At 56.1% G+C, this 20,870-nt stretch overlaps 1 protein-coding gene across 1 annotated transcript in view; it reads right to left on the bottom strand.

Annotated features, from left to right (window-relative positions):
• DPP10 (dipeptidyl peptidase like 10) overlaps nt 1-20,870 on the bottom strand; it is a 122,329-nt gene that overhangs the window by 61,800 nt on the left and 39,659 nt on the right. Inside the window, 6 exon segments of the mRNA XM_040358357.1 lie at nt 4,889-4,986; nt 5,164-5,193; nt 5,195-5,319; nt 7,816-7,936; nt 12,158-12,239; nt 12,427-12,479. Coding sequence (XP_040214291.1) covers nt 4,889-4,986; nt 5,164-5,193; nt 5,195-5,319; nt 7,816-7,936; nt 12,158-12,239; nt 12,427-12,479 — 509 coding nt within the window.

Here is a 20,870-nt window from a genome sequence, read left to right as displayed (position 1 = left end):
CACCACCATCCCCCCACCTACCGATCCAATCCACCACCATCCCCCCACCTACCGATCCAATCCACCACCATCCCCCCACCTACCGATCTAATCCACCACCATCCCCCCACCTACCGATCCAATCCACCACCATCCCCCCACCTACCGATCCAATCCACCACCATCCCCCCACCTACCGATCCAATCCACCACCATCCCCCCACCTACCGATCCAATCCACCTACCGATCCAATCCACCACCATCCCCCCACCTACCGATCCAATCCACCACCATCCACCCACCTACCGATCCAATCCACCACCATCCACCCACCTACCGATCCACCACCATCCCCCCACCTACCGATCCAATCCACCATCCCCCCACCTACCGATCCAATCCACCACCATCCCCCCACCTACCGATCCAATCCACCACCATCCCCCACCTACCGATCCAATCCACCTACCGATCCAATCCACCTACCGATCCAATCCACCATCCCCCCACCTACCGATCCAATCCACCACCATCCCCCCACCTACCGATCCAATCCACCACCATCCCCCCACCTACCGATCCAATCCACCACCATCCCCCCACCTACCGATCCAATCCACCACCATCCCCCCACCTACCGATCCAATCCACCACCATCCGCCCACCTACCGATCCAATCCACCACCATCCCCCACCTACCGATCCAATCCACCTACCGATCCAATCCACCACCATCCCCCCACCTACCGATCCAATCCACCACCATCCCCCCACCTACCAAACCAATCCACCACCATCCGCCCACCTACCGATCCAATCCACCACCATCCCCCACCTACCGATCCAATCCACCACCATCCCCCCACCTACCGATCCAATCCACCACCATCCCCCCACCTACCGATCCAATCCACCACCATCCCCCCACCTACCGATCCAATCCACCACCATCCCCCCACCTACCGATCCAATCCACCACCATCCCCCCACCTACCGATCCAATCCACCTACCGATCCAATCCACCACCATCCCCCCACCTACCGATCCAATCCACCACCACCCCCCCACCTACCAAACCAATCCACCACCATCCCCCCACCTACCGATCCAATCCACCACCATCCCCCCACCTACCGATCCAATCCACCACCATCCCCCCACCTACCGATCCAATCCACCACCATCCCCCCACCTACCGATCCAATCCACCACCATCCCCCCACCTACCGATCCAATCCACTGCCATCCCCCCACCTACCAATCCACCACCATCCCCCCACCTACCGATCCAATCCACCACCATCCCCCCACCTACCGATCCAATCCACCACCATCCCCCCACCTACCGATCCAATCCACCACCATCCGCCCACCTACCGATCCAATCCACCACCATCCCCCCACCTACCGATCCAATCCACCACCATCCCCCCACCTACCGATCCAATCCACCACCATCCCCCCACCTACCAATCCACCACCATCCCCCCACCTACCAATCCAATCCACCACCATCCCCCCACCTACCGATCCAATCCACCACCATCCGCCCACCTACCGATCCAATCCACCACCATCCCCCCACCTACCGATCCAATCCACCACCATCCCCCCACCTACCGATCCACCACCATCCCCCCACCTACCGATCCAATCCACCACCATCCCCCCACCTACCGATCCACCACCATCCCCCCACCTACCGATCCAATCCACCACCATCCCCCCACCTACCGATCCAATCCACCATCCCCCCACCTACCGATCCAATCCACCACCATCCCCCACCTACCGATCCAATCCACCACCATCCCCCCACCTACCGATCCAATCTACCACCATCCCCCCACCTACCGATCCAATCCACCACCATCCCCCCACCTACCGATCCAATCCACCACCATCCCCCCACCTACCGATCCAATCTACCACCATCCCCCACCTACCGATCCAATCCACCACCATCCCCCACCTACCGATCCAATCCACCACCATCCCCCCACCTACCGATCCAATCCACCACCACCCCCCCACCTACCGATCCAATCCACCACCATCCCCCCACCTACCGATCCAATCCACCACCATCCCCCCACCTACCGATCCAATCCACCACCATCCCCCCACCTACCGATCCGATCCACCACCATCCGCCCACCTACCGATCCAATCCACCACCATCCGCCCACCTACCGATCCAATCTACCACCATCCCCCCACCTACCGATCCAATCCACCACCATCCCCCACCTACCGATCCAATCCACCACCCCCCCCACCTACCGATCCAATCCACCACCCCCCCACCTACCGATCCAATCCACCACCATCCGCCCACCTACCGATCCAATCCACCACCATCCCCCCACCTACCAATCCACCACCATCCCCCCACCTACCGATCCAATCCACCACCATCCCCCCACCTACCGATCCAATCCACCACCATCCCCCCACCTACCGATCCAATCCACCACCATCCCCCCACCTACCAATCCAATCCACCACCATCCCCCCACCTACCGATCCAATCCACCACCATCCCCCACCTACCAATCCAATCCACCACCATCCCCCCACCTACCGATCCAATCCACCACCATCCCCCACCTACCGATCCAATCCACCACCATCCCCCCACCTACCGATCCGATCCACCACCATCCGCCCACCTACCGATCCAATCCACCACCCCCCCACCTACCGATCCAATCCACCACCCCCCCCACCTACCGATCCAATCCACCACCATCCCCCCACCTACCGATCCAATCCACCACCATCCCCCCACCTACCGATCCAATCCACCACCATCCCCCACCTACCGATCCAATCCACCACCATCCCCCCACCTACCGATCCAATCCACCACCATCCGCCCACCTACCGATCCAATCCACCACCATCCCCCCACCTACCGATCCAATCCACCACCATCCCCCCACCTACCGATCCAATCTACCACCATCCCCCACCTACCGATCCAATCCACCACCATCCCCCACCTACCGATCCAATCCACCACCATCCCCCCACCTACCGATCCAATCCACCACCACCCCCCCACCTACCGATCCGATCCACCACCATCCGCCCACCTACCGATCCAATCCACCACCCCCCCACCTACCGATCCAATCCACCACCCCCCCACCTACCGATCCAATCCACCACCATCCCCCCACCTACCGATCCAATCTACCACCATCCCCCACCTACCGATCCAATCCACCACCATCCCCCCACCTACCGATCCAATCCACCACCATCCCCCCACCTACCGATCCAATCCACCACCATCCCCCCACCTACCGATCCAATCCACCACCCCCCCACCTACCGATCCAATCCACCACCATCCCCCCACCTACCGATCCATTCCACCACCATCCCCCCACCTACCGATCCAATCCACCACCATCCCCCCACCTACCGATCCAATCCACCACCATCCCCCCACCTACCGATCCAATCCACCACCATCCCCCCACCTACCGATCCAATCCACCACCATCCCCCACCTACTGATCCAATCCACCACCATCCCCCCACCTACCAATCCAATCCACCACCCCCCCACCTACCGATCCAATCCACCACCATCCCCCCACCTACCGATCCAATCCACCACCATCCCCCCACCTACCAATCCAATCCACTGCCATCCCCCCACCTACCGATCCAATCTACCACCATCCCCCCACCTACCGATCCAATCCACCACCATCCCCCCACCTACCGATCCAATCCACCACCATCCCCCCACCTACCGATCCAATCCACCACCATCCCCCCACCTACCGATCCAATCCACCACCATCCCCCCACCTACCGATCCAATCCACCACCATCCCCCCACCTACCGATCCAATCCACCATCCCCCCACCTACCAATCCAATCCACCACCATCCCCCCACCTACCGATCCAATCCACCACCATCCGCCCACCTACCGATCCAATCTACCACCATCCCCCCACCTACTGATCCAATCCACCACCATCCCCCCACCTACCGATCCAATCTACCACCATCCCCCCACCTACCGATCCAATCCACCACCATCCCCCCACCTACGATCCAATCCACCACCATCCCCCCACCTACCGATCCAATCCACCACCATCCCCCCACCTACCGATCCAATCCACCACCACCCCCCCACCTACCGATCCAATCCACCACCATCCGCCACCTACCGATCCAATCTACCGCCATCCCCCCACCTACCGATCCAATCTACCGCCATCCCCCCACCTACCGATCCAATCCACCACCATCCGCCCACCTACCAATCCAATCCACCACCATCCCCCCACCTACCAATCCACCACCATCCCCCCACCTACCAATCCACCACCATCCCCCCACCTACTGATCCAATCCACCACCATCCCCCCACCTACCGATCCAATCCACCACCATCCCCCCACCTACCGATCCAATCCACCACCATCCCCCCCACCTACCGATCCAATCCACCACCATCCCCCCACCTACCAATCCACCACCATCCCCCCACCTACCGATCCAATCCACCATCCCCCACCTACCGATCCAATCCACCACCACCCCCCACCTACCGATCCAATCCACCACCCCCCCCACCTACCGATCCAATCCACCACCATACCCCCACCTACCGATCCAATCCACCACCATCCCCCCACCTACCGATCCAATCCACCACCATCCCCCCACCTACCGATCCAATCCACCACCATCCCCCCACCTACCGATCCAATCCACCACCATCCCCCCACCTACCGATCCAATCCACCACCATCCCCCCACCTACCGATCTAATCCACCACCATCCCCCCACCGATCAAGCTACAGAGGAAATGTTCCCTATAAATGCCCACCAAGCTCTGTACCATCCCCCCACCCACAGGTGAGGTAAGTACCTGGATCGGAGGCTCTCCGGTGGCATCAGCTCCAGCGTGTGGGTCGGTCCGTACAGATTGGCCACAAATAACTTCACCGTGGGGTTTGTTTGTCCGGCCTGCAGAAGAAGAGGAGACACCGGGGTCACCAACAGGGCCACAGCCTCAGGAGTGGACAATACTCCGCCCATAATGGTTTATTCCTCTCTGGAGCCCCTCCCCCCTGTGCCTCGGGGGACGGGAACTGTATTCATAGCCCCTCCCCCATAGGAATGGTTTGCCCCTCCCATTTGTACCTTGGGGTACGGGAACTGTTTTGCGGGGGGGGTAGAGGCTGCCGGTGTACTGAGGGATGATCATATTGGGCACCAGACTGTCATTGATCGTCAGGAACGCCAATCGCTCGCCATCCGGAGACCACCAATGGGCGACGTGGGTCTTCAGCAATTCCTCTGAGACAGAAGAGACAACACAGATCATAGGATGACTCCGCCCACCCCCTCCAATCATATATGACTCCACCCACCCCCTCCAATCATATATGACTCCACCCACCCACACCACACCCTCCAATCATATATGATGACTCCACCCACCCATGCCACACCCTCCAATCATATGACTCCACCCACCCCCTCCAATCATATATGACTCCGCCCACCCATACCACACCCTCCAATCATATATGATGACTCCACCCACCCATACCACACCCTCCAATCATATATGATGACTCCACCCACCCATACCACACCCTCCAATCATATATGATGACTCCACCCACCCATGCCACACCCTCCAATCATATGACTCCACCCACCCATACCACCCACTCCAATCATATATGACTCCACCCACCCATACCACACCCTCCAATCATATATGATGACTCCACCCACCCATACCAACCCCTCCAATCATATATGATGACTCCACCCACCCATACCACACCCTTCAATCATATATGATGACTCCACCCACCCATGCCACACCCTCCAATCATATGACTCCACCCACCCATACCACCCACTCCAATCATATATGATGACTCCACCCACCCATACCAACCCCTCCAATCATATATGATGACTCCACCCACCCATACCACACCCTTCAATCATATATGATGACTCCACCCACCCATACCACACCCTCCAATCATATATGACTCCACCCACCCATACCACACCCTCCAATCATATATGACTCCACCCACCCATACCACCCCCTCCAATCATATATGATGACTCCACCCACCCATACCAACCCCTCCAATCATATATGATGACTCCACCCACCCATACCACCCCTCCAATCATATATGATGACTCCACCCACCCATACCACACCCTCCAATCATATATGATGACTCCACCCACCCATACCACACCCTCCAATCATATATGATGACTCCACCCACCCATACCACACCCTCCAATCATATATGATGAGCTCCCATAATGACTCCACCCATGCCACACCCTCCAATCATATATGATGAGCTCCCATAATGACTCCACCCATGCCACACCCTCCAATCATATATGACTCCACCCACCCATACCACACCCTCCAATCATATATGATGAGCTCCCATAATGACTCCACCCATACCACATCCTCCAATCATATATGACTCCACCCACACCACACCCTCCGATCATATATGATAACTCCACCCACCCATGCCACACCCTCCAATCATATATGACTCCACCCACTCGTACCACACCCTCCAATCATATATGATGACTCCACCCACCCATGCCACACCCTCCAATCATATATGATGACCACACCCTCCAATCATATATGATGAGCTCCCACAATGACTCCACCCATACCACACCCTCCAATCATATATGACTCCACCCACTCATACCACACCCTCCAATCATATATGATGACTCCACCCACCCATGCCACACCCTCCAATCATATATGATGAGCTTTCATAATGACTCCACCCATACCACACCCTCCAATCATATATGATGAGCTCCCATAATGACTCCGCCCATACCACACCCTCCAATCATATATGATGAGTCCACCCACCCATACCACACCCTCCAATCATATATGATGAGCTCCACCCACCCATACCACACCCTCCAATCATATATGATGAGCTTCCATAATGACTCCACCCATACCACACCCTCCAATCATATATGATGAGCTCCCATAATGACTCCGCCCATATCACACCCTCCAATCATATATGATGAGCTTCCATAATGACTCCACCCATACCACACCCTCCAATCATATATGATGAGCTCCCATAATGACTCCGCCCATACCACACCCTCCAATCATATATGATGAGTCCACCCACCCATACCACACCCTCCAATCATATATGATGAGCTCCACCCACCCATGCCACACCCTCCAATCATATATGATGACTCCACCCACCCATACCACACCCTCCAATCATATATGATGAGCTCCCATAATGACTCCGCCCATATCACACCCTCCAATCATATATGATGAGCTTCCATAATGACTCCACCCATACCACACCCTCCAATCATATATGATGAGCTCCCATGACTCCGCCCATATCACACCCTCCAATCATATATGATGAGCTCCCATAATGACTCCGCCCATACCACACCCTCCAATCATATATGATGAGCTCCCATTATGACCCCGCCCATACCACACCCTCCAATCATATATGATGAGCTCCCATAATGACTCCACCCACCCATACCACACCCTCCAATCATATATGATGAGCTCCCATGACTCCGCCCATACCACACCCTCCAATCATATATGATGAGCTCCCATAATGACCCCGCCCATACCACACCCTCCAACTACTGACCCAGTATCAGATTTCATCCATTACAGAACAGGGCTGTCATGGCCTCTCCATGAATTGTCAGCTCCTGGGTCAAATTAATGAATGATGGAATGTTACTCACCTTCATACAACCAATCAGAGAGGCCGTTATAGATAATCCCCTCCTTCCCCGAAGACGTCAGCCTCAGAGAACTGCTCTTCACATCCGGCTGATAGTAAATGTTATTCTCAAAGATGTAGATCTGAAGGACAGAGGAGCCAGAAATGTCACTTCCTCCTCCTCCTCATCGTCATCATCCTCCTCCTCCTCATACTCGTCATCATCATCCTCCTCATCATCCTCCTCATCATCCTCCTCCTCATCGTCATCATCATCCTCCTCATACTCGTCATCGTCCTCATCATCATCCTCCTCATCATCATCATCATCCTCCTCATCATCATTATCCTCATCCTCCTCATACTCGTCATCATCATCCTCCTCATCATCCTCCTCCTCCTCCTCATACTCTTCATCATCATCATCCTCCTCCTCATCCTCATCCACATCATCATCCTCCTCATCATCATCCTCATCATCATCATAACTTTCATGTTGGGGGTGGGTTTGTGGGAGATGTTGGGGGTGGGTTTGTGGAGACGTTGGGGGTGGGTTTGTGGGAGATGTTGGGGGTGGGTTTGTGGAGAGGTTGGGGGTGGGTTTGTGGAGATGTTGGGGGTGGGTTTGTGGGAGATGTTGGGGGTGGGTTTGTGGAGACGTTGGGGTGGGTTTGTGGAGATGTTGGGGGGGGGGGTTGTCGGGGATGTTGGGGTTGGTTTGTCGGGGATGTTGGGGTTGGTTTGCCGGAGATGTTGGGGTGGGTTTGTGGGAGATGTTGGGGGGGGGGGGTTGTCGGGGATGTTGGGGGTGGGTTTGTAGGAGATGTTGGGGTTGGTTTGTCGGGGATGTTGGGGTTGGTTTGCCGGAGATGTTGGGGTGGGTTTGTGGGAGATGTTGGGGGTGGGTTTGTGGGAGATGTTGGGGGTGGGTTTGTGGAGACGTTGGGGTGGGTTTGTGGAGATGTTGGGGGTGGGTTTGCAGGAGATGTTGGGGGGGGGGTTTGTCGGGGATGTTGGGGGTGGTTTGTCGGGGGTCTTGGGGGTGGGTTTGTGGAGAGGTTGGGGGTGGGTTTGTGGAGACGTTGGGGTGGGTTTGTGGAGATGTTGGGGGTGGGTTTGCAGGAGATGTTGGGGGGGGGGGGTTTGTGGGAGATGTTGGGGTGGTTTGCGGGAGATGTTGGGGGTGGGTTTGTGGGAGATGTTGGGGGTGGGTTTGTGGACATGTTGGGGGTGGGTTTGTGGACATGTTGGGGGTGGGTTTGCCGGAGATGTTGGGGGTGGGTTTGTGGAGATGTTGGGAGTGGGTTTGTGGGAGATGTTGGGGTGGGTTTGTGGAGATGTTGGGTGTGGTTTGTCGGGGATGTTGGGGGTGGTTTGTCGGGGATGTTGGGGGTGGGTTTGTGGGAGATGTTGGGGGTGGGTTTGTGGGAGATGTTGGGGGTGGTTTGTGGGAGATGTTGGGGGTGGGTTTGTGGGAGATGTTGGGGGTGGGGTTTGTCGGGGATGTTGGGGGTGGGTTTGTGGAGATGTTGGGGTGGGTTTGTGGGAGATGTTGGGGGTGGGGTTTGTCGGGGATGTTGGGGGTGGGTTTGTGGAGATGTTGGGGTGGGTTTGTGGGAGATGTTGGGGGTGGGTTTGTGGGAGATGTTGGGGGTGGGTTTGTGGAAGATGTTGGGGGTGGGTTTGTGGAGATGTTGGGGTTGGGTTTGTGGGAAATGTTGGGGGTGGTTTGTGGGAGATGTTGGGGGTGGGTTTGTGGAGATGTTGGGGGTGGGTTTGTCAGGGATGTTGGGGGTGGGTTTGTGGGAGATGTTGGGGGTGGGTTTGTGGAGATGTTGGGGGTGGTTTGTTGGGGGTGGGTTTGTCGGGATGTTGGGGGTGGGTTTGTGGGAGATGTTGGGGGTGGGTTTGTCAGAGAGGTTGGGGGTGGGTTTGTAGGAGATGTTGGGGGTGGGTTTGTAGGAGATGTTGGGGTGGGTTTGTGGAGATGTTGGGGGTGGGTTTGTCGGGGATGTTGGGGGTGGGTTTGTCGGGGATGTTGGGGGTGGGTTTGTCAGGGATGTTGGGGGTGGGTTTGTCGGGATGTTGGGGGTGGTTTGTCGGGGATGTTGGGGGTGGGTTTGTGGGACATGTTGGGGGTGGTTTGTGGAGATGTTGGGGGTGGGTTTGTGGAGATGTTGGGGGGGGGGGGGTTGTCGGGGATGTTGGGGTTGGTTTGTCGGGGATGTTGGGGTTGGTTTGCCGGAGATGTTGGGGTGGGTTTGTGGGAGATGTTGGGGGTGGGTTTGTAGGAGATGTTGGGGGTGGGTTTGTGGAGATGTTGGGGGTGGGTTTGTCTGGATGTTGGGGGTGGTTTGTCGGGGATGTTGGGGGTGGTTTGTCGGGGATGTTGGGGGTGGTTTGTGGAGATGTTGGGGGTGGGTTTGTGGAGATGTTGGGGGGGGGGGTTTGTCGGGGATGTTGGGGTTGGTTTGTCGGGGATGTTGGGGTTGGTTTGTCGGAGATGTTGGGGTGGGTTTGTGGGAGATGTTGGGGGTGGGTTTGTGGGAGATGTTGGGGGTGGGTTTGTAGGAGATGTTGGGGGTGGGTTTGTGGGGGATGTTGGGGGTGGGTTTGTCAGGGATGTTGGGGGTGGGTTTGTGGAGATGTTGGGGGTGGTTTGTGGGGGATGTTGGGGGTGGGTTTGTGGGAGAGGTTGGGGGGGGGTTTGTGGATATGTTTGGGGTGGGTTTGTGGAGATGTTGGGGGTGGGTTTGTTGGGGGTCTTGGGGGTGGGTTTGTGGAGATGTTGGGGGTGGTTTGTCGGGGATGTTGGGGGTGGGTTTGTCGGGGATGTTGGGGGTGGGTTTGTCGGGATGTTGGGGGTGGGTTTGTGGGAGATGTTGGGGGTGGGTTTGTCGGGATGTTGGGGGTGGGTTTGTCGGGATGTTGGGGGTGGGTTTGTGGGAGATGTTGGGGGTGGGTTTGTCGGGATGTTGGGGGTGGTTTGTCGGGGATGTTGGGGGTGGGTTTGTGGGACATGTTGGGGGTGGTTTGTGGAGATGTTGGGGGTGGGTTTGTGGAGATGTTGGGGGGGGGGTTTGTCGGGGATGTTGGGTTTGGTTTGTCGGGGATGTTGGGGTTGGTTTGTCGGAGATGTTGGGGTGGGTTTGTGGGAGATGTTGGGGGTGGGTTTGTGGGAGATGTTGGGGGTGGGTTTGTAGGAGATGTTGGGGGTGGGTTTGTCGGGGATGTTGGGGGTGGGTTTGTCGGGATGTTGGGGGTGGTTTTTCGGGGATGTTGGGGGTGGGTTTGTGGGACATGTTGGGGGTGGTTTGTGGAGATGTTGGGGGTGGGTTTGTAGAGATGTTGGGGGGGGGGTTTGTCGGGGATGTTGGGGTTGGTTTGTCGGGGATGTTGGGGTTGGTTTGTCGGAGATGTTGGGGTGGGTTTGTGGGAGATGTTGGGGGTGGGTTCGTGGGAGATGTTGGGGGTGGGTTTGTAGGAGATGTTGGGGGTGGGTTTGTGGGAGATGTTGGGGGTGGGTTTGTGGAGATGTTGGGGGTGGTTTGTGGGGGATGTTGGGGGTGGTTTGTTGGGGGTGGGTTTGTGGGGGATGTTGGGGGTGGGTTTGTGGCAGAGGTTGGGGGGGGGGTTTGTGGATATGTTTGGGGTGGGTTTGTGGAGATGTTGGGGGTGGGTTTGTTGGGGGTCTTGGGGGTGGGTTTGTGGAGATGTTGGGGGTGGTTTGTCGGGGATGTTGGGGGTGGGTTTGTCGGGGATGTTGGGGGTGGGTTTGTCGGGATGTTGGGGGTGGGTTTGTCGGGATGTTGGGGGTGGGTTTGTGGGAGATGTTGGGGGTGGGTTTGTCGGGATGTTGGGGGTGGGTTTGTCGGGATGTTGGGGGTGGGTTTGTCGGGATGTTGGGGGTGGGTTTGTCGGGATGTTGGGGGTGGGTTTGTGGGAGATGTTGGGGGTGGGTTTGTCGGGGATGTTGGGGGTGAGTTTGTCGGGGATGTTGGGTGTGGCTTGTTGGGGGGGGTTTGTGGGAGATGTTGGGGGTGGGTTTGTCGGGGATGTTGGGGGGGGGTTTGTGGAGATGTTGGGGGTGGGTTTGTGGGAGATGTTGGGGGTGGGTTTGTCGGGGATGTTGGGGGTGAGTTTGTCGGGGATGTTGGGTGTGGCTTGTTGGGGGGGGTTTGTGGGAGATGTTGGGGGTGGGTTTGTCGGGGATGTTGGGGGGGGGGTTTGTGGAGATGTTGGGGGTGGGTTTGTCGGGGGTCTTGGGGGTGGGTTTGTGGGTGATGTTGGGGGTGGGGTCAATGTGGTGGTAGTTGGCGGGATCCAGTCTTCCATCAGACAAGAGGAAACGACAGTTGACTCACCAGCTGCTGCCCCTGGACGCCCCACGCTGCGTACTGCAACACCGAATCCTCCACCTCCGGGGGGTTCAACTCCCAAACTTCCCTTTAAGGAAAAGACATGAAAGTGAGGCGGGGCCTCGTCTGGCGGGGACAGCAAAGGGGGAGGAGGGGCACTTACCTGGTGTGGAGGGAGGAGGGGCACTTACCTGGTGTGGAGGGAGGAGGGGCACTTACCTGGTGTGGAGGGAGGAGGGGCACTTACCTGGTGTGGAGGAAGGAGGGGCACTTACCTGGTGTGGATGTTGTAGATGACATAGGAGGCTGTGAATGAAAAGTGGAATATCTGGAACACAAGAAGGACGGAACCATTAGAGGAAGTTCAGAGCTACACAGGCAGATCACATAGAGAAACATCTATAAAAATACACCAGAACAAGAGGAAAGGAGGAGAGGAGAGGAGAGAGAAGAGGGGGGACAGAAGAGGAGAAGGGAGGAGAGGGGAGGAGAGGAGAGGAGAGGGGAGGGGAGGAGAGGAGAGGAGAGGAGAGGAGGGGAGGGGAGAGGAGGGGAGAGAAGAGGGGGGACAGAAGAGGAGAAGGGAGGGGAGGGGAGGGGAGGAGAAGAGAGGAGAGGGGAGGGGAGGGGAGGGGAGGAGAAGAGAGGAGAGGGGAGGGGAGGGGAGGAGAGGAGAGGGGTGGCGAGGAGAGTTGAGGAGAGGAGAGGAGGAGAAGGGAGGAGAGAGAAGAGGGGGGACAGGAGAGGAGAGGGGAGGGGAGGAGAGGAGAGGAGAGGGGAGGGGAGGAGAGGAGAGGAGAGGAGGGGAGGGGAGGGGAGGAGAGGAGAGGGGTGGAGAGGAGAGGAGAGGAGAGGAGAGGAGGGGAGGGGAGGGGAGGAGAGGAGAGGAGAGGAGAGGGGTGGAGAGGAGAGGAGAGGGGTGGCGAGGAGAGTTGAGGAGAGGAGAGGAGGGGAGAAGGAATCTGTATTCCATAACAAGCAGATTCCAGATGCCATTTGTGATAATGAAGGGTCCCATGACACTCCTCCTCTCCTCTCCTCCCACAACTTCACACAGGGTCTAGATGGGGCGATGAAATAAAATATGGGGGGCTCTCACACAGGATTTACCCCGAGGTCGGGGGGGGGGCTCTTGTTATACCTGAAGGGTTCCACATGTACTGGCACTTTAAGGCTGGCTCCACCCAGCAGTGATGACAAGGGTCAAGGGGCATAGTAGCCATCTTAGAGAGAGCACATGTAGAAAGCAGAGATAACCTGTAATGTCCTGAGATGCATGTTGCAGTGTACCTCCTGTACTGAATAAACATCCATTGTTCCAGACCAGAGTCTTGTGTCCCTCACAACACAGAGGATATAACAGTGGCGACGAGGATGGGATTTACAAAGTGTCTATCAGTCTGAGAGAGAGACAAAGACATTGTGGATTGTCACCTGGATAAAAGCAATCACAGATCCCAGCAGGAAAATGTCATTAATCGGGACATTAAGTGAGTTTGGAGAACAGACATCCTGGAGTTCCTGGGTTGAGAGACTGGAACAGTATTTCAGTGCAAATGCCATCCCAGACAACAGGCAAGTAGCAGTGTTTCTGACAGTGGTTGGGGCCAAGACATATGACACCAATCAAACTGCAGACATACTCAAAGCAGATACTCCACCCACTGGCTTACGCAAAAGTAAAGGTATTGTACAAGGGTCAGACAAAGAGACTGCCATTATATATCCTAGAAAATGGGGGACCCCCTCTATTCGGGAGAGACTGGATTGCTCACTTTGGTATGCCAGACATCGCCATAAGTCCCTGTAACACCGTTACCATTCCATTAGGAGATAATGAGGGATGGGTGGTGTCCCTGAAGCAGCGGTTCCCAAAGATTTTTGATGACCAGTTGGGAAAAATAAAGCATGACTGTGTGAGACTCAAGCTGAAACCCAACGCTCAGCCTAAGTTCTTCAAAGCTCGGACAGTACCTTTCGCACTCCGAGCAGGTGTGGAAGCAGAACTAAGTCGGCTGGAGGAACAAGGTGTCATCTCAAAGGTAGAGCACAGCGAGTGGGCATCACCAGTTGTACCGGTAAAGAAAGCGAATGGGGACTTGCGCATTTGTGGCGATTTCCGCATGGCACTGAACTCACAACTGGAAATAGACCAGTATCCCCTACCCAGAGTAGATGACATTTTTGCCTCTCTTGCAGGAGGTCAAAAGTTTACCAAGCTTGATCTCAAACAAGCATATTTACAGTTTGAGGTCCATCCTTCTTCCCGCAAGTTTCTGACCATCAACACCCACAAGGGACTGTATCAATATAATCGGATGGTGTTTGGGGTAGCCTCTGCCCCAGCCATTTGGCAACGAAAAATGGATGAGATTTTGGCGGACATTCCTTTCACTCAGTGCCTGCTAGATGACATGCTCATTACAGGACGGACCGACCAGGAACACAAGCAGAATGTGGAGCTTGTGTTGGCGAGACTCCAAGAACAGGGTCTGAAAGTGAACTTAGCAAAATGCCAATTCATGGTGCCTAAATTGGAGTTTTGTGGCCACCTTGTGGATGCAGAAGGTATACACACCACGGAAGCCAAGGTTGATGCTTTAGTCAAAGCTCCAGCCCCAACCAACGTCCAGCAGCTGCGATCATACCTTGGCTTGCTGAACTATTACCACAAATTCCTGCCAGATCTGGCACACACCTTGTTTCCGTTGAACAAGCTTTTGGAGAAACACTCCAGATGGGACTGGTCGGCTGCATGCCAACGTGCTTTTGAAGTTTCTAAGCGGAAGCTGTTGGCGTCACGCATGCTCGTGCACTATGACCTCCAGAAGCCTCTCACCTTGGCTTGTGATGCCTCACCCTATGGTCTGGGGGCGGTACTATCTCACATCTTACCAGATGGGTCAGAAAAACCAGTGGCATTTGCCTCCAGGTCTTTGACAAAAGCAGAAAGCAATTACTCACACATTGACAAAGAGGCTCTTGCGCTGATATGGGCAATTAAGAAGTTTCATCTTTACCTGTATGGTAGGGAATTCACCATACTGACGGACCATAAACCACTCCTTCAGATCTTTAGCCCTGACAAAGGCATCTCCCAGACTACTGCGGCCTGCCTCCAACGCTATGCCCTATTCTTGGGGGCATACAGCTACAAAATTCAGTATCGTGGTCATGATGCCAATGCTAATGCGGACGCTATGTCCCGACTGCCAGGGAGGTCCATGGACTCTTCTCCACCGGTCAAGAGTTGTCGTTACACCAGCCTGTCCTTCTTGTCTTCTGGGGAGATAGCAGCCCATACAAACAAGGATACCTTTCTGAAAACCATACTCTCCTGGGTACGTTCCGGTTGGCCTGCAACTGTCACACAGGAGTATGGAAACCTTATTTCCATAGGCGTATGGAATTAACTGTGGCTGGCAACTGTGTTTTATGGGGAGACCGAGTGATCATTCCACAGACCCTCCGGAGACACATTCTGGACTTGCTACATACTGGTCATCCCGGGAGCACACGTATGAAACAAAAGGCCAGAGGCTATGTGTGGTGACCAAACCTAGACTCAGATATCACAACATATGTGAATGCTTGTGCTGGATGTGCACAAACGGCAAGAGACCCTCCTCGAGGGTGCGTCCAGCCCTGGACTTGGCCCACGGTTCCTTGGTTTCGCCTACACTTGGACTTTGCAGGCCCGATCAGAGGACACACCTTCTTGATCATAGTGGACGCCCATTCAAAGTGGCCTGAGGTCATTCCTGTTACTCAGCCAACGACTAAGGCAACTGTTTCCATACTGTTACATCTCGCTGCTACGTTTGGATACCCCAGAGAAATCGTCACAGACAACGGTGCACAATTCACCAGTCAGGAGTTTCAGCGTTTCCTGACTGCCCACAACATCAAGCACAAGTTGACCGCACCTTACCACCCGGCTACAAATGGTCAAGCAGAGCGCTTTGTGCAGACTTTCAAACGCTATTTCAAAGCTACAGTGGCTGCAAGTAAAAACAACAGTCCCTGTCACCCCAGCAGCTGGACTCCTTCCTTTCTGCTTACAGAAACACACCACATGCAACCACTGGGAAAACTCCAGCAGAACTCCTTCTGGGGCGCCAGCCATGGACTGTTTTGGATATGCTCCGCCCTCAAACAGTCCAGGAACATGTACTACAGTCCCAAGACAAGATGGTCCAACACAATGAGCTCCCCCGATTCACAGCCCAACAAAAGGTATGGGCCCGATCTTATGGGGCTTCCAACACCCGTTGGCTTCCTGCTGTCATTGCAGAGACCTTGGGACCCAAGATGTACAAGGTCCGCCTGGAAGATGGTTCCATTTGCAGACGTCATGCGGACCAACTGCGTCCTCGTTCTCAACTGCCCGAATCCCTGATGCCGGCTGAACCATCAGTGTCTCAAGGATCTGCTCCCAGCGAATCAGGATGCACAGAGACTGATGATTGTGGGGACTCTGAACTTTTGAACTCGTCTCCAACAGAGCCCTCCAGCTCTGATCCGGAGGTCTGTTTACCCTCTGAGCTGGGGGATCCCTTCTTGGCCCCGCCGGTACCCATTCCGGCCAGCCCTGTTTCCTCCGGTCCGGAATCGCTGGATGCCCGGCCTCAACGACACTGTCGCCCTCCTGACCGGTTTCAGTTGCAAGAGCGGTTACGAGACTTTCGACGGGGCCGACGGAAGTGATCCGATGACATATTAACCCCGCAACTGTTCCTGGAAGCTTGAAGTCCCATAATTCTCCTGTGTTTGGAGGACTGTTATTGGACAGTTAGCAGTTAATGTTTTGTGCCGGTTATTGTTTTTTTTTGTTTTGTTTTTTTAGGGATGGATGGAAGGTTTTTTTTTTTTTTTTTTGAAAAGCCTATGGCGTGTGAACACACCCAAAAAACTCCACCCGGTGCAGAAAAAATGTGCACACACATAAAGAGTGTTCACAAAAACGTGCAGACGGGTGCAACGTCAAGTGGTCCTCCTGTGAAGAGGGACCCAAACCCTGATCCCCCGGGGCGTTAGGCTCCAGACGGGGACTGAGGTACTGTGGTCTGAGCAACCAAGGCCGACACGGACCCAACTTCCTCGGAGGGACTGCCGAAACAGAACCAGTACTAGGTGGTGCTCCCCCGAATGGAGACCCCATGAGAGCAGGCAGACTAAGCCAGAAGGCCATGTCCACCCACTCCCAAGACGTTCAGGGCTGGCCCGAGGACCCGCACCCTACTAATCACACAGTGTCACAAAACGTGCACAACAAAAAAAGACAAAAAAGTGACAAATACAGGCTTAAATAAAATATAGTGGGGGAAGTGATAGTGGAGAGGAGAGTGAAAGAAGTGGCCATTGTGGTGAAACAATGACCAGGCCCTCCGGCCAGGAATAAAAAATTTCTCCGGTCCTAGCCAAAAGGCTCCGAGGTCGGGGGGGCTCTCACACAGGATGTACCCCGAGGTCGGGGGGGGGGCTCTCACACAGGATGTACCCCGAGGTCGGGGGGGGGCTCTCACACAGGATGTACTCCGAGGTCGGGGGGGGGCTCTCACACAGGATGTACCCCGAGGTCGGGGGGGGGCTCTCACACAGGATGTACTCCGAGGTCGGGGGGGGGCTCTCACACAGGATGTACCCCGAGGTCGGGGGGGGGGCTCTCACACAGGATGTACCCTGAGGTTGGGGGGGGCTTCTCACGGTTGGCGGGTTAAACACAATTCACAATTTCTACATTTATGATGTCACTGATGTTGATCTAGAACGGTGGTTCTCAACCTGGGGTCAAATGACGATTTGCCAGGGGGCAGTCCCTGGAGACTGTGGCCGCCCATTCAGTTGACGGCATGGCTGTGGGGCAGAGACTAGAGGCCTGCTGACTGGCGAGAATTCATTCTTCTCCCACAGGGGGGCAGCCCAGGCTAGAGCTTCACCAGAAAGGAGGGAAATAATATAGGCTACCTTTGCCCAATCAGACAAGAAGTTTTGAGGCTGAAGCTCAGAATGGATGGTGCACTGGCAAAGAAAGCCCCTGCAGGCCTTGGAGTCTCCAGAAAAACGGATTGGAGGTGGTAGTTTTAGCGAATGCGACTCTGTGAGTGGTGCGACAGGCACAGCCACTGGTTGTACTTGGGGTTGCGGATTCGGGGTTCCCAACGAGGTCTGAAGCTGATCAAAGCGGGAAGCCAGATCCTGAAGGAAACGCATCACCTGAGTCTGATTAGCTTCATGCGTCTCGAGTCTGCGAACAACGCCCTGTAATGGATCGTCTGCGGGGATCGACACGTCGGCCGGATTCATTGCTGTTCAAACTGTCAGGTAACCTGTGGCCAGGTGACAAGTGCACCCCGTTGGGGTCAGGGATGCACCACAGGGTAGTGAACCCTATAGCCGACTGCTGCTATCAGAGAGGAAGTGTGAACCCAAGATCGCCCAGGGCGCGGAGTCTAAGACCCAGCTTTGTGTTCACCAGAGCCTCTAGTGGTGAGGATGGCCTTCGCCGCAGCTGGATCCAGGTCGCTACCCCTGGGATCCCCTAGGTCACCCTCCGCAGAGAGAGAGGGGAAGCAGCAAGCAGGACAAACAGTAGTGATGGGTAAGCCGAGGTCAGGGCAACAGGCAGACAAGGGTTACCGAGGGACAGGCAAAAGGTCAAGGGCACAGGCAAGCAGGAGAAGTCAGGGACGAGCCAAACATGGTACACAGGAAGGTAATCGTAACACACTGCAGACAGGAACTTAAGCAAACAACACTGTTGAACAGCACTGCAAACCTGCAGTGCAACAGTTAATATAGACTTCCTGGGATGGCCTGGGGGTGGGGCCACACAGGAAGAAGAAGGGAACCAGAACAGAGTCAGGCCTCTAATAAGCAGATGGAAACAGGTAAGCTGCCAGACTTTATTGCATATCCATGACAGTACCCTCCCTCTTACGAGGCCTCCCCCTTCTCCGTCTGGGTTCCGTGTTTAGAGGGAAACTTCAGATGAAACTTCAACAGACGAGGTGCAAAGACCTCCGATGCAGGAACCCAAGACCTCTCCTCAGGGCCAAACTTTATTGCATATCCATGACATCTAGATCGTATCCAGAGGTCAGCTGACTGGTGAGGAATGTGAAGTGGGAGGAGCCGGAGGAGACCCTATCTATTTATTTTGGCAGAGGTGTCACTGCTACCAGACACCACAGAGCCGGAGACACAGCGAGTAACATTCCCTGTGATTAGAGTTGTCATTGAAAGTCCCCGACTACAGTTCTCAGATCAGCAGATGACCTTCATCAAGAGCACTTAAGTTGGCCGATCAGAACTCCGCCCAACACTGCCACTGATCCCACCACCCCGCCGGCACTGCCACTGATCCCAACTCCCCACCAGCACTGCCACTCATCCCACCACCCCGCCGGCACTGCCACTGATCCCAACTCCCACCAGCACTGCCACTCATCCCACCACCCCGCCGGCACTGCCACTCATCCCACCACCCCGCCGGCACTGCCACTGATCCCAACTCCCCACCAGCACTGCCACTCATCCCACCACCCCGCCGGCACTGCCACTGATCCCAACTCCCACCAGCACTGCCACTCATCCCACCACCCCGCCGGCACTGCCACTCATCCCACCACCCCGCCGGCACTGCCACTGATCCCAACTCCCCCCAGCACTGCCACTCATCCCACCACCCCGCCAGCACTGCCACTCATCCCGACTCCCCCCCAGCACTGCCACTCATCCCAACCCCCCCCCAGCACTGCCACTCATCCCAACTCCCCACCGGCACTGCCACTCATCCCAAATCCCCACCAGCACTGCCACTCCTCCTACCACCCCGCCGGCACTGCCACTCATCCCAACTCCCCGCCAGCACTGCCACTCATCCCAACTCCCCTCCAGCACTGCCACTCATCCCAACTCCCCTCCAGCACTGCCACTCATCCCAACTCCCCGCCAGCACTGCCACTCATCCCAACTCCCCTCCAGCACTGCCACTCATCCCAACTCCCCTCCAGCACTGCCACTCATCCCAACTCCCCTCCAGCACTGCCACTCATCCCAACTCCCCTCCAGCACTGCCACTCATCCCAACTCCCCACCGGCACTGCCACTCATCCCACCACCACTGCCACTCATCCCACCACCCCGCCGGCACTGCCACTGATCCCAACTCCCACCAGCACTGCCACTCATCCCACCACCCCGCCGGCACTGCCACTGATCCCAACTCCCACCAGCACTGCCACTCATCCCACCACCCCGCCGGCACTGCCACTCATCCCACCACCCCGCCGGCACTGCCACTGATCCCAACTCCCCCCAGCACTGCCACTCATCCCACCACCCCGCCAGCACTGCCACTCATCCCGACTCCCCCCCAGCACTGCCACTCATCCCAACTCCCCCCCAGCACTGCCACTCATCCCAACTCCCCACCGGCACTGCCACTCATCCCAAATCCCCACCAGCACTGCCACTCCTCCTACCACCCCGCCGGCACTGCCACTCATCCCAACTCCCCGCCAGCACTGCCACTCATCCCAACTCCCCTCCAGCACTGCCACTCATCCCAACTCCCCTCCAGCACTGCCACTCATCCCAACTCCCCGCCAGCACTGCCACTCATCCCAACTCCCCTCCAGCACTGCCACTCATCCCAACTCCCCTCCAGCACTGCCACTCATCCCAACTCCCCTCCAGCACTGCCACTCATCCCAAC

This window comes from Rana temporaria, chromosome 6 (genome assembly GCF_905171775.1).
Source record: "Rana temporaria chromosome 6, aRanTem1.1, whole genome shotgun sequence".
Lineage (NCBI taxonomy): Eukaryota > Metazoa > Chordata > Amphibia > Anura > Ranidae > Rana > Rana temporaria.
Note: the sequence above shows the minus strand (reverse complement) of the source record. Positions and strands in the feature narration are given on the sequence as shown.